At 36.1% G+C, this 26,316-nt stretch overlaps 1 protein-coding gene across 3 annotated transcripts in view; it reads right to left on the bottom strand.

Annotated features, from left to right (window-relative positions):
- Nucleotides 1-1,403: 1,403 nt before the first annotated feature.
- Nucleotides 1,404-26,316, bottom strand: part of PHF20L1 (PHD finger protein 20-like 1) — a 75,092-nt gene continuing 50,179 nt past the window's right edge. For 2 of the 3 annotated variants that reach the window (XM_011977098.1, XM_011977097.1), the window contains 9 exons: nt 26,031-26,087; nt 24,714-24,821; nt 17,753-17,917; nt 13,421-13,602; nt 12,353-12,452; nt 10,597-10,792; nt 7,306-7,666; nt 5,870-6,032; nt 1,404-4,422 (listed from right to left, as the gene is read on the bottom strand). In XM_011977098.1, the coding sequence (XP_011832488.1) occupies nt 4,280-4,422; nt 5,870-6,032; nt 7,306-7,666; nt 10,597-10,792; nt 12,353-12,452; nt 13,421-13,602; nt 17,753-17,917; nt 24,714-24,821; nt 26,031-26,087 (1,475 nt within the window). In that variant the 3' untranslated portion in view covers nt 1,404-4,279. Of the gene's footprint in view, nt 4,423-5,869; nt 6,036-7,305; nt 7,667-10,596; nt 10,793-12,352; nt 12,453-13,420; nt 13,603-17,752; nt 17,918-24,713; nt 24,822-26,030; nt 26,088-26,316 lie in introns of all 3 variants that reach the window. The other variant, XM_011977096.1, reaches the window with a different exon arrangement.

Here is a 26,316-nt window from a genome sequence, read left to right on the forward strand (position 1 = left end):
AGCCCCATTGCTCATGGCAGTGTCTTCAATTATGCATATTCATATTAGCTTTTTCCCTCCCCTCCCACACCTTTGTTTCTCCCTCATTTCAACTTCCTTGGATCATTTCCTGAATAAACTAAGTACAATCAAGTCTTACCTCTTGCTCTACTTTCAGGAGTACCCAAAGACAGTAGGTATCAAGAGTGAAATGCAATTTTTCAAAATTTCTTTAGAGAGGCCACTCGTAGTCAAAAGACATGAGAAGATCACTGTTTTAATTAACATGCATCATCTATTTCCCCAAAATCCCTCCACCTACAACTCTAATTATCTTTGTCTCCTTGTACTCTCCTGTTGAAAAATATTTATGTTTCCATTAGTCTATAGACTGTGATCTTATTAATCCCATATCCATCCCCAGCCTCTAAGCTTAATAGCTGGCACATGGACAACCCTAATGTCTAATGAAAGTTCTATTTATTTAGTAACAGTTTCTAGGTATTTATTTGCTTTACTTAATTCTCAAAACAAGGCTCTAAGTTGGGCATTATTCCCATTTTACAGATAAGGACAGTAAAGTTCCAAAAGATCACACTGCTAGTAAATTACCAAAGTGAAAATTTGAGTTCAAGACTGCAAAGTTCATGCCTGTTCCACTATATTATTAATCATTGATGTAGTTCCTCCATAGTTTGGTACAATGCAGGAGACCATGAAAGACTTTCAGCAATGGATTACTTCTTATAGGAAGAGAAATGAAGTTTGAAGGATTGTCTGGGTTTACAGAGGGACAACAAACAGTTGAGAATTTTCCAGAAGAGGAAAACAATATGAAGGTAATAGAGGAAAACAAGTGTAGTCCATTTAACAGTGAGGCTACATTTCAATAACTTTGAGGATTATATAAATTGCAAAAGATCCAGATTACAAAGACCTGACATGGTTTGAAACAGGGAGTCACTAGACATTCCAGAGCAGAAAACTGAAATGACAATAATAGTTGAAGCACATATGTTGGAAAGAGACTATGAACTTGAATAGCACAGGATTTGAATCCTGAACCCGCCCCCTTATGTCTTATCTATCCAGGATAAGTTTCTAAATGTCTCTATCCGTCAGCCTCATCTAGAAAGTGATCATTTTACCTTATTTTATGAACAAATTAGATACTGCAGGTAACGTACAATGCATGGAACAGTCTGGCAGTGACAATTTTGATGAATTAGAATAAAGGCAAAGTTACAGTTTCAGAGGCCAGTAGTAATATCTTCATGACATTATTTTATAAAAAATGTTGGACTTTCAGTAGGATTGAAGACTAAGAAGACAACATTATCTGTTTTAATGATATGGATATGAGGGAGGACTCGGTGTCTGAAGCCTGGACTCTTAGGGTAACGTTATTAACGGAGACAGTGAAGTTGGCAGGATACTTCGTTTATTGGAGGGGAAATAGTATGCTTCATTTTGAACATGTGAAATACGAACATCTGAGAGGAAATAAGACAGTGGAAATGAGTGTTAGGAAAAGGGATTTTTACCTGAAATTTAAAGAATAACCAAGTTGTTTTCGAAGTACATTACTCTTAAGTTTGGAAATAAATCAGTAGAACCACAAACAAGTATGCGGAAGTACATCAGTAACATACCAAGAGGGAGCCTTCTCTACCAATGCTCATTCTGTTCTGCCTGGGTGGCAAATAAAACATTGTCATTTCAAGAAACACTCTCTCTAGTTTATTGCTTCTATTTAAATACATATAGTGATACTTAAAAAGACTAAAAGGACAGAAAATAATCTCATCTGAAACTTTTCACAATGGATTGACTTCTCAGAAACTAATTCACTCTCTTAAAGAAGAAAAGGCTCAGCCTACTAGTCGTGAAAGACTTCAATCGATTGACATACTCTATATTAAATGAAAATATGCATAAAAATAATTTGATTTAAAGATCTAAATTTAAAAATTCAGATTTCCAGTTCATATACATATAAGCAGAGCAAAAACTGCAGTACTCTAATAATAGAATTTTCAATTTGCTGGATAACAAATAAATTGATCTCATTTTTAGAAACAAGAACAAATGTGCATGAATTTAACCGTATTCACCGGAAATCGAGAGGATGAATGTTACTAGGTACAAAGGGTCTTCTGTGTGTGTGACAAGAATCTAGGCAACACCATTATTCATAGGTTAAGGATGCTATTTGCTCCGTATCTGAAAAAAAGAAGATATAAATTCAATGTCTAGAATGAAGGCATGACAGGGAAAATATTAGAGCCATTATTTCAGAACGCAAAGGAAAAATAATAGTATTAATCATAAAACATAGACATTAGCAAATTTACTCCACACATGGAATACAGGCACTACTTTTTTACTTTGATATGCAAATTTAAGCAATTACCCCACAAAACCACCTCTGCTAAAGCTTTTCATTTATCAGTAAGATCTTCCACAAAGTCAAAGTATGACAAGTAAATACACAGGACTATATTTTCTGTCTGTTGATCTTTGGCACATTTGTCAAGTTGGAGAATCTCAAAAGGCAAAAAAATTTCTGACTGTTTCGCACATTCTTTTAATCTTTACATCAAAATATAAGGCCGCAAAAAGGCAAGCTGAAATTTTAGGATATGTGGAATAGTTTTAATAAAGAGTTTTACATACAGTACCCTTACATATAGAACAATGTGTTTGCAAATTTAAATAATATCTGAATGTACAGTGGCATGTATTCTTATCAAAGATAAATTCAAGTTTACTGTCTATCAGTTCTAAAATGCATTTTTATACAGATTGCGAGAACTGATAAACAGAATGAGGCATGAAATATTCAAGTGTTATATGTCATCAAATAGCCTCCTCTTAACAGTCTTTTTCCCCTTTTAAAAAAATTTCAAAACCTATACATACATTTTTAATTTTTAAAAACAGTCTGTTAAAAGGTAACATTTCATGTTAACCACCAATTCGTATAGTCTATAGTAATAAAACTAGATATGTGATATAAATATGTGTAGATTATGTACATATGTACGTTGAGTGTTTGTTTAAAACAAGCATACACACTTACGCATACCTGCGTATGTAGCACTGGGGGCGCATACAACTCACATGAGTACTGGCAGACAGTAGGACCTAGGCTCAAAATCCAGCAAGAGCATAACACAGCAACTTAGTTGCCTTTGGTTTCAGAAATTTGTCCATTTGTGATCAAAGCTAAAAGTTTTGAGTGTGCATGTATTTTTTAAAAATAAAATTCATCTTCAGAAATGAAGCTTTTCCAGTATTCCACTACTAGCAGTTAAAAAAATCCACAGCCACAAATTATTTTGATATTTCTGTCACTCCTCATCCCAGCTGAGGTTATTTACAATTTTTTTTTTCTGAAGGCAAACACCAAGCATACTCAGGATCAAACTGTACGTTGAGCCTGAATACTGCCATTCAACTATATATATGATATATATAGTACAGGTGATACATAGCTTTTGGATGGACTGGTGGCACTATGTAAGACTTAGGGTGGGAGAACTCCCACAATATTTAAAATCCTCTTTCCAGCAGAATCATGATCACTTGGCACATCGGACCCTTCTGCAAGCCAGTTTGTTTTTAATGAGCTTAATGCCTGCAATATATTCCAATTATTTGGTGTTTGTTTTTTAAATACATTCATAATGAAGTAAGAATTCCACAACTGTTTTCCCCAGAAGTGAGACTTCTACTGTCAGTTTTCTGATTAAGAACATTCATCGCCCAAGAAACAGCTCATGATCCTGTAAGTTTAAATACCCTAAATTTCCGTACAGCTGGATCAACTGCTGAGAAGACAGTTCTTAGAGCAACCCTGTAGAATTCTCCAGAATTTAAATTTCCTTTACAATTTTGTTTTTGGCCAAGTGCTGGTTTATAAACGTAGATCTTTCTATTAAAAACTATATAAATATACCATATTTCTTTCTACAGGTATCTTGAGCTTCATGTAAGCAACTACTCAAAAATTCTGCCAACTTGAAATCCCTTAGTATACATTATATTCTACTTCATTGTTCCTTGGCATATAACACATTCTCATTTGCAGCTTGCTCATGAATTTGTTTTTAAATACTAGCTTCCTTGATAAAGTTGTTCTTCATTTTTCTTTCCAAGGTGCCATCGTATTGACATCACAAATCAGTGAATGACCAGACATTACTAAGCTTTTAAATTATCCACTTAGCTGTCATGTGGATAATAAAAATGATTTGATTGAAGAAAGCCACATTCTTTCATTAAGTGTTCACTGTTGTCATACGGAGCAAAGAGTTGCTATCTGCTGTACTTTGCCCATGTCAATTAGGAGCTGCTTTATGTGGCGTTTAAGTTGGGGCAATCTTGCAAGAGGATCTGGTGGCTCCAACTCCCCTGTGAAATCAAGCCAGCTTTCCAGAACTAAAAGAGAGAAGAAAATAAACAAATTTAAACCGCAACTAGAAGAACAGTCAGAAAATGAAACATTAGAAAGTTGGAGCTGTGATGGAGTTAAGGGTTCACTTCTCTGTCTTTAAAAGGCCAACATACTTAAGACATTTCTAAGAGGTTAGTGTCCTGTCATCCTACCCCACAGAGTTCTAGTCGCTCTTGGCAATTTTTATCTGTCATTTAAAATAATTTTCCCCTTTATAGGAATTATATGTTTATATATAAGGGGGAAAATACATACACACACATAAACATATACACATTCTAACTTCATTTTGAAGGTCTCCTTTTACTCACTTGTGGAATAAGATACAACAGTTTCCTATATCTGCTCAAGCTTTCTATTAATTTAGACTCATCATCTCTACACGAAACATACCTAATCATATTTTTTAATCCAGAAGTTCTTTTTAACAAAGGAAAGGAAGTAGCAATTTCTCAGTATTCTTTTCAGTTCCACTATTTTAACACTACTTTTTAAAAGACACGTAAGCATATTAAAATTCTAGGCAGAATGCAATTGATTATATTCTATAGTTTTTATTAATGTTTCCTTTGGAAATCTACGCTAACAATACTAAATAGTGTCAAGATGCACTTTCTTTTCTTCAACAATTGACTCAAAACATTACATTAACTCTACAGTTAGCTTATACCCACACGGAAGAGGATTCTAAAATGGGTTTCCATTCCTCTCTTCTTTTCTCAAGGGGGAAAAAAAGGAGTAGGAGCTCTAACTTAGTGTAGAGGAGAGACATCACGTGCTCATACCAAATTTTAAAAAGTAGAGTTGGGGTGCAGAATATCGTCTAAGATGTTAGGAAGAAACAGGAGTCAGAAAGCATTAAGAACAACATGGACTGAGAATCAAGTAATCTAAGTTACTCTAGTTTTGCAACTATAAAATAGTGATAGTATCTTTCTTGCCCACTTTTCAGGCCTCCTGTGTGATGATATGATTTTAAAATATAAAAGAAAACCACTTAAGGTTTACCTACTTAACTTTGTAGAAGTTTTTGTTAATTTAACAAGTGCTAACCAAAGTAAAAAATTTTCAAAATGTTTTCACATTTCAAACATGCTTAAATTCCTTATGTTGACTTTCAAAGAAAACTTACTTCAACGAAACTAATAAATTTATTCCATAAGTGATCTATCTGGAGCCTGGCAGATAGACAATATTTAATAAATATACATCTTTAAAAAATAAAACCAACCTAAGATCATACCCAGTCATATTGTTTTAAGCATAAAAGACCCCAAATGTGTTAAATACAATACAAAGGGAGTAATAAAGCCCCATCAATATGGAGAGTATCTGTAGTTTTCATCCCATAATTTAAGAATTTTAAGTACCTTCTTCATAGTAACAATAAATACACTATAGTAACTGTATTTCAATTTTTTCTTAAATTACCATCGACTTCTTTTTCGATTAGGTCCATCCTGCTGGTAACTTCATTCTGCACATTTTCTATGTGTGTAAGGAGATTGAGCTGCCACTGAAGATGTGAGTCTCCTGGGTCTTCAGTGCCCTTTTTATCATTATAAACAAATACTGTATTCCCTTCAGCTGGATTCTTCTCCAAAGGACCATTGGAAAATAAACACAAAGAATGGGATGAAATGCAGTCATTGAGGTAAGGATACATGCAACACCTCATCGCTGGTAACAGTTACTGAGATCCAATCTGACTCCTGGGGTATCTTTAAAGAAGTACTGCTACATAACCAAATTCCAGCTGGTGGTTCTTAAGAGCAGATGCACCCACCACCTCCCTCCACCATGCCTTGCACGGTGCTACACAGGCAAGAAGGCTTCAATAAAATGTGCTAAATAAAAGAAGTCACTAATTCTATTCTGTAATTAGAATTCCTGACTAATTTAGACTGGCCTCTTCCTCAATTAATCTCAACTGGTGATATAAGTGGACATAAGAGGGGAAAGCAATGATGAAAAGAAATCAAGAGTGTTTCCAAAGACCAGTATAAAATCTAATTAACTATAGACTGGACTTTACTGTTATAGTACAGTAAATCAACGAGGGGAGGGAAAGGCAAAAACCTTTTACAAGTTTCAAAAGTACAAACTGCTTCACATACACATACACACACACGGACACACAATGTGCATTTAGATTTGCCAGACATAACTCATTTAATGTTAAACAAAATAACTTACCACAAACTTTATGATATGAAATACAAACATTCCAATTCAGTTAAGTACTTATTTACAGTAATTACTTGTTGAGGAATGCAGAAAAATAAAAAAAAAACAAACTAATTTTAAAGTGGCCTCATTAATTGAAAATCAGTAAAAAATAAAGGTGCATTTCTAAGATAATCCCAGTGAACAGGAAATAAGTTTATAGATGTCCAATGCACATAGATCTGTCAGAATTCAGCTTACTGAATAGTGGGATGCATTGACAAATATGCTAAAAATTTTTAAAAAGACAATTAGAGTGCCACCTTTTATCCAACTCACATAAAGAGGATGACAAATCATTATACCCATATGCACTTTCACAGTCTTACACACAGACATTTTCATTTTGAATACAATGTGGTTCATTTTTTAGAAGCATCTAAATGTACTTATACAATTGAAACTTTTGTTAGAGTAACAGTTTATTGAATTACTACAATTCTGAATTAGGAGATAATCAAATGTTCAAATGGCCAGTGTTTTCCTATAGGGAAAACAAAAAAATCTCCTTACTTTAACAAGGTACTGGGGAACTTGGAAATACAAGTAAAATGTAGGAATTCAGTATGTCTTATTTTATAAAATTTTCCTTTGTTGTTCTATCATAGTTTCCAAGTAAAGAAAAAATGAACCCGTTTTACCTTTTCAGGCATTCCGTGTTCTTTTGCTGAGTACTGTAAACGGTTTTTGTTTCTCATGTGGAATTCTTGTTCTTCTTCCAAACTACTAACATCATCATCATCTGAGCTCCCAGGGTCTGCGAGAGATTTACAGTCCTGACCAAAACTCTGCGGCTTTTGATAGCTGTGCTCACTTGTTATATAAGTTCCTTCCATTTTTAGGGGCAAACGAGGTGGTTCTTTATGGTTCTGTACACATTTCTTTTCTTCTCGATTAACTGTGTCTTGTGCTACTTTTTTCTCTACCCCAGCTATTATTTGATCTTGGTCTTTTCGTTTCCCAGAACAAGCCCAGAGATGAAGGTCAGGATGACGTTTATTCCTTAAAACAAAGTTGGAAAAACAGCAGTTCAGAGAAAAAAAAAAAAAACTATTAGGGCGAATACAATAATCTATTTCAGAACTAGGTTAGGAGGAGATCTAGTTCTCAAGACAAAAGCAAAGGTATTCTTTAAGTTAACTCCCTCCAAGATTTCATCCAAAATTTGAATTTCTCAATTAAAGAAATAATACTCAGAAATGCAATAACAAATTTAATTGTGTTGATAGTTCATATCATCATTTGATACATGCATTTCTTTTTCTACCGATTTTTCATTGTAAAATTTGAAAAACTTTAACGTGAGCGTATTTTTAAAACTTTTATTCAGTCAAAAAGTGATAATTCCTGATGACAAAAATCCTAAATATAAATGCACAGAAAGTAAAAATTTCTTCTTCCATGGCAAACATAAATAACTGAGGTATAATCTTCCAGACTTTTTCTGTATACCTAAAATCAGTTCTTAAATGGATAAGTATACACATCTTCTTTTGACACAACCAGGACACATATAATCTGCCTTTTTGTACGTAACATGCTATGGGCATCTTGCCATATCATGTCATAGAGATAGATTTCCCTTACTTTTACTCTAGGGCTGAATATTTACAAATGTACCAGTTGAGTCAACCAATTCCCTACTGTTATATGTTTGTGTACCTGTGTGTATCTTTGCGCACAAGTCAGAATATTTCAGTCGGATAAATTTCTAGATATGGAATTGCTGGATAACATGCACATTTATATTGATAGGTACTACCCAAGTGACCTCGAAAGGGATTATACTAATTACAACCCCATCAACAATCTTTGATAATGCCCATTTATCTCGTCCTCACTGAACATGTAAGCATGATATTGCACAGTTAATTCTGCAGTAAGTAAAACAGGAATCCAATCATCAGAGCTGAAGTGAAAGGACATTCGGGAGATATAAACCTTTCAAAAGGCTCAATAATGTTTGCATATTAATAATTTCCAAATTTGATAATACTGAGTTAAATTAGTTCTCTTCCAATAATACTCAAGTATTGTTTCTGAAATGATAAATTTTATCATTTGAATCCCTAGTAATTTAACATTCAGAAAATACTAAAACACTCAATCAGGAAAAGGCATAGTAGAAGAAAAGCTGGCACTGTAGTCCAATAGTCCAAGGGGCTGAATTCTGCTGTGCCATAAAGAAGCCTGCACAAATTATAAAATCTGTCTTTCACTACCCAACAATGAAATGAGGTCGCTTGTTATAAGGATAAAATGAAATATCACATGAAAGCACATGACATGTAGGACTTTCAATAAATCGTATATAATAACAGATATTATGATTTAAAATATTAACATACAGAGGGCCTATAAGTATATGAAACGGAAAGGGTCCAATTAAAATCTTTGGCAAAATTATGAATGCAGAGAAACTCACACTGATACCAAGAAGGAAATCAGGTTTTAAAAAAAGACCTAATAAATTATTCCCTCCCTTAAGTCTCAGCATTTACATGGCCTTTTAAAAAACAAATTCATATTCAGGCTTATGATAAAAAAGAAGCAAATTTTATTCAACAAATAGTTACTGGGTACTTACCCTACAGTATCAATTGGAGACAAAATGATGAATAGGACACAAGCCCTATTTTAAAGGATCCCATGACTTAGTAAGGGGAGACGGGCATTAAAAAATTAAGTATACCAGAGTACCTGACACCAGTATGCGTGGAGTTTGCCAAGAAGAACGTGGTCAACTCTAGTTGGGCAGGTAATTATGAAAGGCATCTGCTAGGGGCACTAGTGTTAGAAGCTTATCCTGGGTGTGAGTAAAGGCCTAGAGCAATGGAAAAGCTCGCTTCATTTGGGGATTATGGTTTGGGATAGCTGAAACATTTGGGGGAAAAAGCACAGTGAACATGTGGCAACAAAATGGTAGACAAAGTATGTGTCATGGAAGGACTCAGTCCATTGGGCAACAGGAAGATGCTCTAGTACATTAAGTTGAAGAAAGACAAGCTGATAATTACCTTTTCCTAAGCTTACACTGGCAGCAGTACAAAGAAAGAGCTGATAGAGTACAAGGCTGGAGCCACAGAGAATGGACAAGCATGGCAATCGTTCATGTGAAATCTAACAGCCTGGCTGAGACAGTACCGTTGGGAAGGGAGAGAGGAATGGACTGAACAATGTTCACAAATTGCAATGGATAGGATGTGAAAGACACAAGGATGAGAAGGGAAGGAGAGGATGGGGCAAGTTTCTGGCCAAGGCAAGTGCATCCAAATGAAGAAAATCTTGTGAAGAACCAGTGAATCATCCTGTTTTTACTTAAAATGTGGGTTTTTGTTTGTTTGTTCTTTTAAAGAAGAATTCCAGTTAGGCATTAGGAAGGACTGGAAATAAGGACTTCAAGAATATTCTGACACGTTCTGTAGGGAGACTCAGACTTGTTTAAGAGAAAATTGTACAGGATTACTAACATATTTGGTGCACAGCAGAGAAGTGAATTTGGTTTTTAGGCTCCCTTCATCCCCTCTAAATCAATCTTTATTAAAAAAAAAATACTCACCCTGCTTAGAATCTATTTCATCTTGATAGCATTCCTGAAGGAGGACACAATGTATAGGGTTCACCACAGCAACTGCACTTAATTTTGCACATATGGTAAGCATACAAAACAGTGGGACAGGAGCTAAAATGTGTTGAAATACTAGATGCTATATACATCTTTAACCACACTTACACATTCTAGGAGAATAGGCAGGAAGCACCAACGCATCCAAAAGGTTGTTAATCTTTCCTTATTTTTAAAAATGAAACTTTATTCAAACACCTGTTCTCTCCTCCAAACTGTTACTCTGGACCATCAAAAGGTCGACAGTGTTGGTTTGAATTAAAACGTCCACGGAAGTGTGACTCTCCCTTTGCCACCCTTCACTTACTTTAGTATTCCAATCTTCAGCTGTAGCCCGTGTAGCACTTCTGTAACACCATAGACATCAGCAAGCAGGTGATGGGTAGAAACTATTTTTTTGGCATTGAGATGAGAATAATTTTCTTTGAAAAATGATAACCCGCACATTCTCCCATTATTCAACCACTCCTTATCATAACGATATTTTGCACTCCACCTCTGACCTGCAGATGAAATTGACATTAAATCACAAAGGATTGTACTTACTTGGATTTTTCTTCAACTGCTACCCTACTAACGTTGCTCATTAAGCAGGGCAAGCTCTAGCACTAGGAGTAGATTCAAAAAGAGTAAGACAGCGTTCTGAGGAACTGGTGCAGGAAGAGCTCCTCACACCTTCAGCATTCCTGCCCATCCAAGAGAAGAAACACCATTAAGGACGTGGTCAGTGGTAGATGACACTTGCAAAGGGAACCCTGAGTGCACTGCTTTCAATTTTTTGTAGTCATCATTCATCCTCTACAAAGGCTCAAAGGGCTGGATAAAAACTAGACAGGGGTTATTTCTTTCACTAACCTTTGTTTTGAATTGGATGAACCATAGAGTTCTAGTTGAATGAATCGGAACCCTTCCCCCATGTGTGTGATTTCACAGAATCCTATGAAATTCCACATCCTCCATGCTAATACAAATTAGATCCTATTACAATGAGGTGTTTATGTGCCTGTGTCCCATACTATACTACTAGCTGGTTAAAGGCATGGTTTAAATCAATCATCTCACCACAGTGGCAAATAGAAGCCATCCAATAAATGCTTCTGAATAAGTAACAAATGTCTACATTCGTTACTGAATAAATACAATGAATAATGAACACTATAAATGTTGGTGAATGAATAAACAAATGTCTACATTCATATGGCTGTGAATAATTAATTCTCTTGCTTCTTACTGTGACTTTTTTGTGACTTATTTTGATTTTTTTCTTTTTTTCCAATAGTCATGGGACCAATTCACCACATGCCTATTATTTGAGAAAACCTAGTTATTTCCTGCCTGGAGGTTGTAGTTAAATTTAACACGCAGAATATGCTCTCTGAAGATCCTCTAGCATAGAAGGCACCAAGTAGACAGCAGGGTGGATTGAGAGTCAAAAAGCACAGATTCCATCTCAGTTGGCCTCATCAGTAAAATAAAGGCATCACAGGCAGTGTTCTAAGACCTCACCTGCTCTACAATGAGTGGAACATGCAGGACTGCCACGTCAGTAGCATGCAAGTTCAGAATGCAGATCTACTCCGATTGCCACAAATAAGCCTAGTTAGAAATGGATACAGAGGAACAGACAGAGGCTAATTCTTCTCCAGGAAAAAGTTACACCTCTTCTCTTCCAGTAAGATAGTAATTTTGTTGATAAATATATGCTAATATATTTGTCTAAGTAATCAATGTGGAAAATAAAAGTGTAACAGTGAAAAAATATTTTAAAATTTTAATATGGAAGTTCAGTCTACTTGACCAAGAAGTACAGTGAGTCCTCACTAAGTGTAATCAATAGGTTCTTGGAAACTGACACACTGAATAAAGAAATGAATTGTACCATAAGCTAATTGATACATACAAGTTAAGTTCCTATGGCATATAGCATGCTGTTTCATTTGGAGCCTATCAATGACATCATGTGAGAACTTGCTATAGTGGTGGTGAACACAGCTGATACACTCTGGAATCCTGGAGGAGACATGGAGGCATCATGGCAATCAGCACGGCGCAGAAAGCCTTACCCGGTGGGTCCCGGCAGATATAGCAGATGTACTGCTCTGGAATGCTCTCCTCCAGCAGCCCCATGCACACGCTGTGTTGCCAGCACAAGCACTCTTCACACTGCAGAAAACAGAGGAGTATTACGGTCATCCGATCCTCACTAGGAATAAGCCAGGAATAAGGATACATGCCCTTTCTTTGAATTGGCTGGCTTGGCTTCTTACTGCCACTATCAGTTCCATTCTTATTCAACATAACAAAATCAAGTCATGACTTAAGATGAATTTTGTCTTTGAAATGGTCAACTACTTCAAGAACTTTCTTTTGTTGCACCTATTAGAATATGCTTTGATCAAGTACTTAAATCATAAAAAAGTCATAATTTCTCTAATTCCCACTGATATTTAGGCAATTACATCATAAAACTCTTAAAATAGTTTATTAAAATGCGAAAATTAGAGGAAAATAAAAGAAAGTTTGTACCAGTGTCTATAGCAATGATCTCTTAAAAGTACTGCTTGTGTCGTGAAGCTATAAATTTGTAATTCCCTCCAGAAAACCACTGAAAAATGGGAGGGAAAAAAGATTACTCTTTCTTCACGCTCTCAACTAACATCTCCAAATCTTCTGGCATCACAAAATTTGGGTTATGCTTTCCTTTTACCTTAAATATATCTCTCCTACAAGAAGAAGTTGTTAACCCTGCAACAAAATTTTTCCTTTTTTAAGAATACTGGAAATTTTTATCTTTTAATCACTGACAAGTGAAGGGTGACTCTAAATTGTTAATTATTATAATAATTACACGAATGCAGATGAGAAAGAGAAAGGTTGATGTAGCCTGCCCATTTGTGTGAGGGCTTACCGCCCTAATCATTCTAAAGAGTTTCAGCTTGAAGGCACTGAACTACGTACCCTAGAAAAGAAAGAGAGCTGCTAAAATAAGAACATTGTCTACTTTACTTAATGAAGAAATCTCTTAATTATTACTATGGTTAGTAAAGAAAGAAAACACCGTGATGCATTTGCTGAGCACCTGAAACAACTAACTCATTATTATATATAGGGAAGAGAGGTTAACCAATTACCTGGATCATGAAACCATTCTCCTCATCCATCTCACAAATACATCGCACAATTTCATTAAGAGCATCATCTTCATCCTGAGATTCCTCAAAATTGGTTGAATCAAAGTCCTGATTGTATTCATCCCCACTCAGAAGCAAACTCTCCGTTGAAGAATCATCTAGGAAGTCTACATCTGATAAGTCTAGAATATATATAAAAAGTATACTCAGTGCAACTTTTCTATTTTCATGTTATTTTTCATAAAGAAAGGAGCTATGAGAAGTGATCATAAGCTATTAAACATTTTAAAAGGGGGAGCAAACAAATGAAAATACTGTACTGTACTTGTCTCTGGACATGGAAAGAAAAGATTTTTGAAGCTTAGGTATATGACTGCTTTACATCTTATAGTATACACTATTATAAGTAACTCAAAGTATCTTTTAGACTTCATGCTTACAGAATTTATGGCTAAGGCTGATGTCAATAATTTAAATTTGCATAGTTTCCATACACTTTCACAAACATTATCCCTTCTGACCCCCATAAAAACCCTGGGTTGTCCCCTTGTGATTTCATACTATCAGTGTGACACCACTGTCCATGGATCTGGGGACAGGTATGTGTAGTAAGCCCCCATTACCCAGCACAAGTTGGCTCTAGCACACCACTGATTCTTCATTCTTTTTTCTTATTTTTTTGATTAATAAAGTGCTTTTTGAAAAATCACTAAAAAAAAAAAAAAAAAACTCTGGATCATAAAGAGGACAGGTTTTATTATTCGTACCATAAACAACTTCAGAGAGGTAAAGGAGCTTGCCTAGGGTCTAAAATCAACAATACCATACTGACAGTATCAGTAGCATCAACTACTATAGCACTTAGTAAGCACACAGTGCTATATTAAGCACTTTAAACATAGGATATATAACTTGCCTGGGAAACGGAGCCATTGAGCAGGAAAACCAACTGAATACCAGGAATGCCTGATTCTCAAGCCTGTGTTCTTAATCACTTTACCAGTATTTCTTAAAACCAGAACCGTGAGTTCCCCAAGGGATTTTTAAAATGTATTAATTTTGTTTTGGTAAAAATATTCTTTTAAATTAAGCATATTCTACAAACTATACGGATGACTACTACACACAACGCAATTTTCATGCCAAGTTTTAGGCTTGTGTGTATAACAGTGTCAATGCCAAAGCCTACCGTTTTGCTCAGGTTACTGAGGAAATGGAAATTGAGACAGACATGGGGGAATCTTTATTTATAACAAAGGAAAAGAAATGATGGAACATTAAAATTTTTGCAGTAGTGTGGATGGAGAAATGTTAGGAAAACTGAATCATGAGACACAGAACATCGTATAATGCTGTGTGAGCTCCTGACAGAGGCTAATCAGTAGAGCACCTTCCTACCTCACACCCTACCCCCCAGCCACATTCTGAGTTATCCCTTCACCTGCTTATCATCTGTCTCCTCTTACTAGAATATCAGGATCCGTAACAGGAAGAACTTTGCATTGTTGAATTCTACATCCCCAGTGATTAGAATGAGGCCTGATATATAATATAGCCACTCCAGAATGTTTGTAGAAGAACTAAGGAGAGAGTCAGAGAGAGAACATCTTCTTTTCAGACTGAATCAGATTGGACTGAAGTTGAACAGATTTGAACTTTAAAAATTCAAACTATTTATACTTTACATATTCATGTGACTTAGTGTTTCCTCTATCAGCTTCTAATCTTGTTTACTTTTTTCTTGTTTCAATGTTTTTGAATGCTTTGTTATTGATTAATGTTTTATAGAAAAATATAGTTTTCTTCTCGTTGAAGTCACAGGGACATATGGAAGGAAGGTCAGCAGAAATAGATAATAGAGAAATATTTGAAAATATTAATGGAGCTAGTAAATCAACTAGATACGGAAAATCTAATATGAACAGTGTAACTTGTTTTAAAAGAACCTAAAGAGGAAACTTTCAACCATCCATAATGTTGCTGGCTTTAATCCAAATTTTCTTTTGGGCTTTCTCAAGTACAAGTTCATTAGAATGTGGATAAAACCGTTTCAAACACTGTCATAGCATATAAACAGTATTAAATGGGCCGGGCACAGTGGCTCACACCTGCAATCCCAGCACTTTGGGAGGCTGTGGTGAGAGGATCATTTTAAGTTAGGAGTCTGAGACCAGCCTGGACAACAAAGCAAGACTTCATTTCTACAAAAGCAAAAATAATTTGCTAGGCATGATGACATGTGCTGGTAGTCCTAGCTACTCAGGAGGTTGAGGCCAGAGGATTGCTTGAGCCAAGGAGTTTGAGGCTGCAATGAACTGTGATCACACCACAGTATTTCAGCCTAGGCAACAGAGCAAGACCTTGCCTCAAAAAATATATATAAAATAAATAAATAAAATAAAAATTAATTTGAAATTATATCATTAAAAGGAATTACTGTATCTCACATATACTTGCATGGCAAAGATTACCAGGTTTTATGGTGTTAGCAAGCAAATTTATCATATTCTCCAGAAAATCTAGTTTGAATAACTCCCAAGCACTAAACGTATGCTTAGCTGAGGTTTGGAAGTTGAGTAAAATGGATGATAGAGCTCAAAGTTATATAAGAAGCAAATAAAAGTTCCTCCTTACACTTAAATAGCCACCTAGACCATGGCTCCAATTGACGGGCCACAAGAACAGCTGTTGCCTTCCAACAAGTACCCCTTAAACTGTCATTGCTATTTTCTGAGACAGCATTTTGCAAGTATGGTTCCCCGATTAGCAACATTATCACCACCTGGGAACTTGCTGGAAATCAGAAATTCTGAGGGTAAGGCCAAGAAATGTGTTTTAACACCTTCTCTGGGCAGTTCTGACACATGCTAACATTTGAGAACTTCTGGCCTAAGACCTTACTAACATTCCTTTTCTTTCTCCTGATTCCGTACTTGATCATAAGGGCAGGACAGAGATTAAGAAGAACAGAGAGTACATATCTATGGCTCTATTTATGCTCTTTCAAGGGTTCTCGTTTCAGCACCACAGCTAGCCTAGATATAATCCCTATTCTCCATCTCTCTATAGCAAGAGATAATCTTCAGATCTTGATGATTCACAGTAAAGGTGTTCTTGACGTAATTATCGACCTCTGCTTCTCCACAGAATCACCTAGAAGTTGTATCTTGCCAGGATCCTTCCAGAAATCTCATTCAATTGTGCCTCATGGTAGGATCCACGATCAATATAGTTTAAGAGCACCACAGCAATGATTGTAAGGTCCATCTGGGGTGAAGAACCACTGAACCATGGGAAAAAGCAGACTTGTATTTGCAGGAAAAGAGTGGTGGTAACTTCTTTTTAATCCCCTCCCATACCTCAAGCTTTTAAAAATATAATCTCACAAGTGTCATGTGCTATAAAGGAAAGAAAATGTTTTCTCCATAATGAGCCATGGAGGACTTAGACCTGGAAGCAAACGCTGCAAAAGAAAATATTTAACCTAGTATCCACCATCAAGGGCAGTCAGAAGAAAGAAAAAGGGAGGAAGTGAGCACACTCATAAGGATCCTAAGTTGTACTTATGCTGAAGGCCCCGTCCCTTATTCCTCACTCTGACTCTGGTCACTATTAGAGCTCTACTCCTATGCCACAGCTCTCAATGTCTACAGCTGGGATCTCGCTTCCTATTGCTTACAATATTGGAAGCAAGGTAAGAATATTCAACACTTTCCACTGTCAGGACTGGACCTGCAGGAAAGTAACAGATTTGAACTCCAGTGCTCCCTTCACTGCTGACGTGGCCTTCTGACTACCTAACGGCACTTAGTTCCTGCCTGTATTTAAATCACTTGTCTGACTACATCCCAGGACTTTGGTTACAGATGTATCTGACCAGGAATTCAAAGTATACTTTTAAGATTACCATAAATATTTATTTTAAAAAAGCCTTATCTATGGAGTTAAGACAGACCTTGGTTAGAGTCTTAATTCTAACACTACCTAAGCCAAAAAGTTACCCTGTAAGTTTCGGCTTGTTTATATATCAAATGTGAATAATACCTACTCTGTAAGTTGATAGTAAAGAACATAAAAATATATGTACAAAAACCTACAGAAGTATATACACTAGTAATATTTTCCTTACGACTCTCTTTTCCACCAATAAGTATAAAGCCAATTTAACTTTATATAAATTAAAAAGTAGCTCAAATTTCTCCCATCAAGACTTTCATATTAGTTTAGCTAACAACTTTTTAACTCATGTGCCCTTAACAGAGTATGTTTTATTCTCAGTTACACATTTAGGAATTGTAAGTCTTGTTTTAATCATCACATAGTTACACATACTTTCACCACTAAGATCAACGGACAGAATTGCCCTTGGGTACTGATAGGTTGTAGTTTTCTCCATAAACATGCTTCGTGGAGCCAGAGAACTCCCAGAAGATCGAGTTAGTGGAGAAGAGCACCTTTCCAAAAATTCGAGGGAACTGTCTTCATAGTCTGAATAGTCTGCAACATAAGATACAGAAACAAATATTAATGAAGTGTCAGATAATTAAGGTCACTATAAAAATAACAAAAGTCATGTTTCAGGATACATCAAATAATCATGCTACTACTTTCACTTCTCATCCATGAAAAGCTACATATGTATCTGATGAACTGGGTTTAGCAAGAACAATTGGGAAACAAATATACCCCAGACAATATATGCATAGTAGGGGGCACCAGGTTCTAACTGGTACCGGTAAACTTTTGTGAAGTAGTACAGAGGTGAAAAAGGATTATTTCTACATTTTCTCTCCATTATAATCACAACTGTGTCTGCAGTAAAATATGCAAGATGACAACACATGGACACATGGGGAAGAACAACACACACTGGGCCTGTGGGAAGTTGGGGAGAGAATCAGCAAGAATAGCTAATGCATGCTGGGCTTAACACCCAGGTGATGGGTTGATCTGTGCAGCAAACCACCATGGCACATGTTTGCCTGTATAACAAACCCGCACATCCTGCACATGCACCCCAGAACTTATTCGGCTGGTGCAAAAGTAATTGAGGTACTTTTGCACCAACCTAATAAAAGTTGAAGAGAAAAAAGATATGCAAGATGGAAATTAACCTTTTTCTTCCTCACAATTCGTAAAGAGGTTCTCCTGATGCCTGGCACACCAATTACATAGTGATAATCTGATCAACATATTTTTCAAGTAAAAAATCTCTGAAGGTAATTAACTAGTCCTGGAAGAACTCTGTAAAAATTCTGTTTTTCTCTGTTTTGGAATGAGTCCCACAGATGTTTGCAAGGGGAAAGGCCACATGCAGCCTACTGGAGAGTTGAGGGTATAGTGAGGAAAGGAAAAAAGGAGGTGGGGGTGTGATTCCAGCCATGTGGGAAGGCTCTGAAGCTGAAGAGTGCATGCCACATTTGGCAAGCTGTAAGACTGGCTGGAACACAGTGAATAAGGGGGAAACAAAGCTAGAGTGACAGGAGCCAGAATAGCTTTTTAAAAAAAGTTTTACCTTAATGCAATAAAAAGTCATTCAATGCTTGTGTGGAGAAGGAGCAAGATGTGACAGTTCCATTTCTGGAGGATCACTCTAGCTGTGGAATGGAGAATGGAGTGCAGGAAGGCACACACAGAAGTGGGGGGATGGTTCAGAGGCTACAGCAGTAGTCCAGACAAGAAATGTTGGTGGCTCGGTACTTAGGTGATGGCAACTAAGGAGAAGTTTTCAAGGAAGATGGAGTGCTATTATAGACTAGAGGCCAAAAGCTAAGATGGCATTATCATGATTGATTCCTAGGTTTTTGCTTGAGCAACTAGGCAATGAAAGTGGGTCTGAGATGGGGCTGAAGAGGAAATGCGAGGTGGAGAAACCAGAGAAGAAACAGAAATTTAGAGGAGGGCTCTGTAAGATGGAATATCTTACACATCATCTACATGAACCTTAAGATGTGGGAAAGGGGAATGGCAGTGGTGAGAAATGCCAGAAGAGGAAGAGAAAAGCAGACATTCCCTCCACTTTAATAGAGACAAAGAAGATGAATATTTTCATGTAAGCACGCAGATGTGGTGGACAGAGTATGAGCAAGTTCCCACCTGATGATGTCTGTCTCCTCAACTCTGTGAGGAAAATGATGTCAAGTGAGGCAGGTTAAGGAATACATGAGAGGTGGAAATGAGAGGTGGAAACAAGTGGTAAAAAGGAAAGACAGAGAGTGGAAAAATGAGCTTATAAGAGAAGTACTGGTCTGTACTAAGTATCCATTTGAAGTTGGCAGTTGTGGGAGGCAGAACAGTCTGCCAAAAAGTCTATGTCCTAAACTCTAGAACCTTTAAATGGGCTAAGCTATGTGGAAAAGTGGAATTAAGGTTGCTAATTGGCTGATCTTACAACAGGGAGAGTACCTTGGATTATAGAGTGGGCCCAATGTAATGGTGAGTGTCCTTAAAAGTGAAAAGATGGAGGCAGAAGAGACAATGTGAGAGTGAAACACTATAAGAAAGACTGGACCATTTGCTGACTTTGAAGATGGGAGCAGGACAAGGGCCAAGAAATGCAGAAGCCTCTGGAAGCTAGAAGAGGCAAGAAAACAGACTGTCCCTGAGAGCCTCCAGAGAAAAATGGAGCCCTGCTGATACCTTGGTTTTAACCCAGAGAGATCCATTTTGGACTTCTGACCTCCAGAATCTTAAGATAATGAATATGTATTTTTTTAAACCACTGATGTGCAGTAATTTGCAATAGCAGCAATGGGAAACTTACACTCGTCATCATAAATACCACAGAATAACCAACACTGATTGAGGGCTCTCCACGTGCCAAACACAATTTTCAGTTCTTTATGTGTATTAACTCTTTTAATCCTCACAAGCATCTAATGAGGGAAGTAGGACTGCTAGTAAAGAACTGAGGCAGGACAGATCAACTAAATTGCCCAAGAATATACAACTATCAATGGCAAAGCCAACATTCAAACCCAGGCAGTCTGACTATGGAAGCTGCACTCTTAACGAACAAGTGATATCAGTGTATTTAAACATTTAAAGTGTGTACAAGCTGGCAAGCTTGTTAAAACCCAGATTCCTGGGCCTCATCTCCAGTACACTGGGAATGAAACACTCCCAGATAATGCTGATGCTGTCAGATTATAGCAGTCTTTGGGCAGCACTACGCCATTCCGACTCCGGTGGCCTCACCGTAACTGCAGTTTGCCCAACACCATATTACTTAGGCCCAGACATGGAAAGGGCATTTATTAAATGCTAGGTACTTTATCAAGTACTTTACAATGATTACTTTATTTAATTTGAATAATAAATCTATGCAGTAAAACAACAATTACCATTTATTTTAGAAGAAAAGAAATTGGGATGTAGAGAATTTAAATAACCTGCCAAAGGTCACTTAGCTATAGTGTTATGGGCAGGATTTGAATCCCTATACTAAACCTTCAAGGCTGCCTTCTTATCAGCTCCATTCTATGTTGCCCTTTCAGCAAAAGTAAAAGTAGAAACAGAATCTGACTGTAAAAATAATGAAAGAAATCTCAATTTTGTGCTAAAATAAAACATGGCTGATATTTAATAAGTTTCATTAACAAATGAATAAAACTTGGCATTCCGCACCCTGTCTGTATTCCCCACTCCAATTCCCTCTGGCTATTATGAATAAAAGTCTGTTATGCTTCAAGGCTTAGATCAGAAGTGGTCTCCTACATAAAGCCCCTTCCTTGATGTGTCAGCTTTTCTAGCTTAAATGTTTATCTTGGACCACTCTTGCCACAAATATCAGACTTTCCTGGTAGAGATTTATGTACGCTTACCTCTCTTACAATATACTTCAATGACTTACAAACTCCTTGAAGGAATCTTTTTTACTACGCAATGCTTTCAAGTCTCTTTTCACTTCTAACTCTATTTCTTTTCAATCTCTGTATGCCTTCAGTATCCTTATATTTACAGATAGATGAAAGACAGATGAAGTGATTTGCTCAAAGTAGAAAGCTAAAAACTGGCAAAGATGTCACTCTTAAATTCCAACATGGTGACTTCTCATACACACGAATTAAACACAATGTTGGTATTATGTCTTGTAAACCAATTCTGTTAATCAAAACATATCTTAACCTACTACCTCATAAAATAATAGAACAACTAATCTAAATTATTATTTAGCATAACTGCATTAAAATAACAGATAAGGACAAGAACTTAGTATGCCAACAAGTAAAAACTTGTTGAAGAGAAGAATACACAGTTTGATAAACAGTATTTCAGGTATTAATAACATAGCATGGTGGTTAAAGTTAAGAATTCAGACTTGTAAGTCAGACTGCTTGGATTTGAAATGAATCTGCTTTTCACCACTTGCTAGCTATGAGAGCTGGAGAGCTCTCTTTCTCACTCTCTCTAACTGTTGGTAAAATGAACATAACAGATTCTACTGTAAAGGGTTAATATGAGGATTAAATGAAGTACTAATATTTATAAAATGCTTAGTTTGGGGTACATAAGGTACCAGCAGGATATATAAAATAATGTTGAGTGGTAAATAAAAGAAATAATTTTGAAACTCCCTCATGGTGCTAACTATAGACTAAAAAACATACTAGAAGCCTCATACAGTAATAATGTCAATTCTTTAACATTAAGATGTCTTTAAAATTTCAAAGTTACTTAAAATCCTGTATTTCCTGCTTAAAGACCACTCTTCTAATTTAACCATCTGGGGAAAAATGTTATTTCTAAGATAAAGTAAATAGCTCAGAATAAATTCTCCTCAAATGCAATAATTAATTACAAAGATGACAGTGATGACCAAACTCAACACCTGCTGTTTATAAATAGCAATGTTTTTGTGCATCTTACCAGGACTCTATTTACAAAGTTAAGGTTTTCATTTGTAAGCTTCATTTTAAAATGTCAACAAATATATAAGGTTTTCTTTTTCATTAAAAAATAAAAATATATACCATTTAAAGTATGTTTTAATGCTCTTTGTAAAGGGTTACCATAGTTAAGGGCTGGTCACAATTCTAAGGTGCAGTTTTTTTGGCCATTTTTCTTCTATTCATCCTAATTGCTCTTCCTTCTCTCAAGTTACAATTTCCTGCCTTCTCCTAAGCTCTAGCCCTCATTGTGCTGCCAAGTGTAGCCCCCTTCTTATTTTGTTTTGTATCAGCCCCTGTTATCTTTTTCCCCACTTTCACAGGTATTTTGTATATAAGATTCTGCGTCTGCTACTAAATATTAGAACAGACCACGGTTTACTGCTGTGCCATAAGATGACTTGAAATAGCTGGCCATTCCTGCACTGACAATGCAGGTCTCCATTGGAACCCCTAAGCTAGGCAAATCCCTCAGAGCCTTTGGTCAGGTGGGAGTTCATCTGGAACTTTTATTTGCAGCCTGAGTTTCTCATTTCTGTATTGTGACATACTGTTCACCGGAGGGTATTCAGTCATCAAATGAGTTCACAGTGAATAGTTTTTGTTTACTAAACTCTGGAGTTTCCTACCTCTACATCACTTCTAGTTTGAATTCCACAGTTATATACGAAGAGGTGATGGAGAAGTGGGCAGAAGGGAAAGGAGTGAGGAGCAAGGCACACATAGAAGTGCCCGGAAATGTTCAAGACTCTTTGGAAAGCGGTTTCAAGCTTATGAACCCTTTTGATCCTGTACCTTCAAATTTACTCTGGCAGCTTTAGAATTTGAGAATGTGAAAACTTCACACTCTGTGGGAAAATTGAATGTTTTTTGGACTATGGAGAGAGTTAAAATCTGAAGAATTTACTAACAATGATTACCAACCACAAAACTGCCCAGTTGGATATGTATTTTTTAAAACTGTTTTTATTAAATGTCTCATAAATACAAAAAATGGGTATGACACAAAGAATATCAATAGCACAAAACACTTAGGTACTGATCACGCAGTTTAAGGGAGTATCATCATTTTTGAAGGTCCCTTTGCGTCATTTTCCAGTTTGAACTGATAACGCCCCTTCCCCACCTTAGAGGCAACCACTATCCTGAATTTTTGTTCATCATTCTCTTGTTTTTCCTTCTGCTTTTCCCATATGCAGTCGAATCTCTTAAAAATATAGTTTTATAACTTTTTTATCTTTACATAAGTGAAACATTGTTTTCTTCAGTTACTTGGTTTTTAGCTTACCATTTTGTTCCCGTGATTCTGTTGCTGTAATTCATTTATTTACTCCACTGAAGGAATGCATGACTTTTGATGGAGAGCTGGGCTGCTCCCAGTGCTGCTGTGAACACTCTCATATTTGATGCACAGTGTGAGTTTCCTCAGGGGTTTTTAGGCCACATGGAACACACATCGTCACCTTACTCCTAGTCCCCATCTGTTTCCCACAGTAGATGTGCAGTTGCCTTCATTTCCTTAGCAACATCTGTTATTATCTACTTGGTCAGTTGTGCCAATACAGCATGTATGAAACAGATTTCACTATGTTTTAACAACTGAGTTTCATCTAATTTTCTGATAAAATTTTGCATCTCAATCCTCTGTGGATTGTTAGATTTAATTTTATAACATTTATTTATGGATTTTGGATCTATATCCCTAAGAAAGAGTTTGTGGCTGGCTTTCCCATATTATTCTCTCCTGATTTTGATAGCAAAGTTATTTAAATCATTTAAAATACATTTAGAGTTGTGTTCGTTCCTAGGGGTGCCATAAGAAAGTACCATAAATTTAGCGGCTTAAAACAACAGAAATTTATTTACTCAAAGTTCTGAAGGCTGGAAGTCCAAAATCAGGGCTTGACAGGGAAGTGCTCCCTCTGGAAGCCCCTGGGCCAAACCTTTCCTTGCCTCTTGCAACTTCTGGTTCCTCTGGGTCCTTGGCTTGGGGCTGCACTCCTCTGGTTTCTGCTCCATTTTCACATGGCCTTTGCTGATACCAAATTCTGTTGGTTTCTCAAATTCTTCTAAAAGTATCTATTTCACTCTCATCCTTGAAAGCTAATTTAAGGAATTCTACAATTCTAGACTGAGAATAATTACTTGAGCATGCTAAAGGGTGCTTGGTCAGGGCATCAAGTCTACTATAATGCTGGAAGGAAAAGTGTCTAATCAGTTGCAACAATTAATGTATAGGCCACAGAGTAGTATATTTTTGAAATTTCATGTAAAGAAAAGCTACAGGAACTTTTCAGTTCTCAACATGGGGATCTTGTCATGACTCCATTTTGTAAAAGAAAAGGGGAATCAAAGGAAGCTTCGAATTTTTTTAAAAATGGGAATAACCATCTCAGTGTACTTACCATGCTGCTTAGATTTCTTTTTCTTTTTTTTCTTCTTCTTCTGTTTTGGTTTGTAGTGATCTTTGTCTCTCTTCTCTCTTCTTTCCTTATCCTTTTCTTTTCTCTTACCTAAAAGATAATAGCGAATACTTCAGCAATCACGACTGATCCTGAGTTGTTCCTTTGTGGTTAACCTAAAAGCAGCATTTATGTTTTAATCAGCTATTCCAGTCACCTGCCCAGAGTGGATGGGTTCAATTAAACTGTTCATGTCATGACTCTGGAAGTCCTGATAAGCTTATTGGACTATAAGGGGGATCTTCATTAGCAGTGCTGAGAAATCCCAACTCCTGATACCTTAAAGTTAACACAGACAGTAGTTAAAACCTTTCAATGAGTAATATTCTCAATTTTCTGATGTGGTAAGTAGTTAAACTCCATAATTTACAAAGGACCTGAATGAAGAGACTCAGCATTTCCACATATAATTTAATGAGAGAATAAATTAGGAGATTAAAAAAAAAACCAAAAAATCTGATGGACTTTTTGCTTTGGATAAGCTTTAAAAAATAATTAAACCAATTTATAAACAACTCCTCCAGTCTTTATTTACATTCTCTGTGTGTTTAACAATGAAGGCTAAGAACGTGAGGGAAAAAATGTATTTCATTAAACTAATTTTTCCAAAATTGTAAAGCATTCTTTTCCCTAATCATATGTACTTAAAAAAATAAATATTAGAGCAGTATCCTACATTTCAAATTAAATCATCACACATATCCTACTAGCTATTGCTCCAACTCACAATGGTTTAGCCTATAATTTATCAAACATCTTTGACCCAACTTTCAGTGATTCAAGCTCCAGTTAACTAATCTACAGAATATTTAAGACTATCATCCATTATTTTGTGACATTTAGTCATTACAGCACAGAAAATAGAAAATATAGCAGAAAACTCAATAACATTTTTATAAAGTATAATGAAGAAGAAAGTGTGAAAAAATTACTATTTTAATCTATCCATTCTCTAAAGTCTCAACAATATTAAATCGAGGTCTATTTTTGAATAGCCATAATTTTGACTAGGGATGATCATAAACACCAAAGTTCCTTCAGAGAAAGCAAGAGACTCTCTTGATAAAAAAGTTACATATAAAACAAGATATGTGTTTAATAAGTCACGTATCTGGAGCTGACTAACTCTAGTAAGAACTAAAACAGATGATCACTTACACCTAAGGAAGCATTAACTGGTAAAGAGTAAGGGGCAGACTATGTCCTCCCTCTCTGTCAAGCTTTATAGTCTTTTGCTTAAAGATTACTTTCTGTTCATACCAAATGCTGTTGAGCTTTTTTCTTCCAATTTCACTTTTTTTTCAGTTTTCGATATTCCTGTGGGTTAGGGGAAAAATATGTAAGTTCAATCAGAAAAACTTAAAAGTATGGGACAATATTTTACATTACAATTGCTCATAAAACTCTATATAAGACTCTTTTTCTCCTAACGGTCTACATGTTTTACTGCCTGAACTGGTAACAAAGCAGTGAGATTTCTTACCTTAAAAAACAACCAAAACAATAAATTAAATGAGATTTTTGTTATTCAAACTACTTAGGTTCA

The sequence above is a fragment of the Mandrillus leucophaeus genome, unplaced genomic scaffold (assembly GCF_000951045.1).
Source record: "Mandrillus leucophaeus isolate KB7577 unplaced genomic scaffold, Mleu.le_1.0 Scaffold173, whole genome shotgun sequence".
Classification (NCBI taxonomy): Eukaryota; Metazoa; Chordata; class Mammalia; order Primates; family Cercopithecidae; genus Mandrillus; species Mandrillus leucophaeus.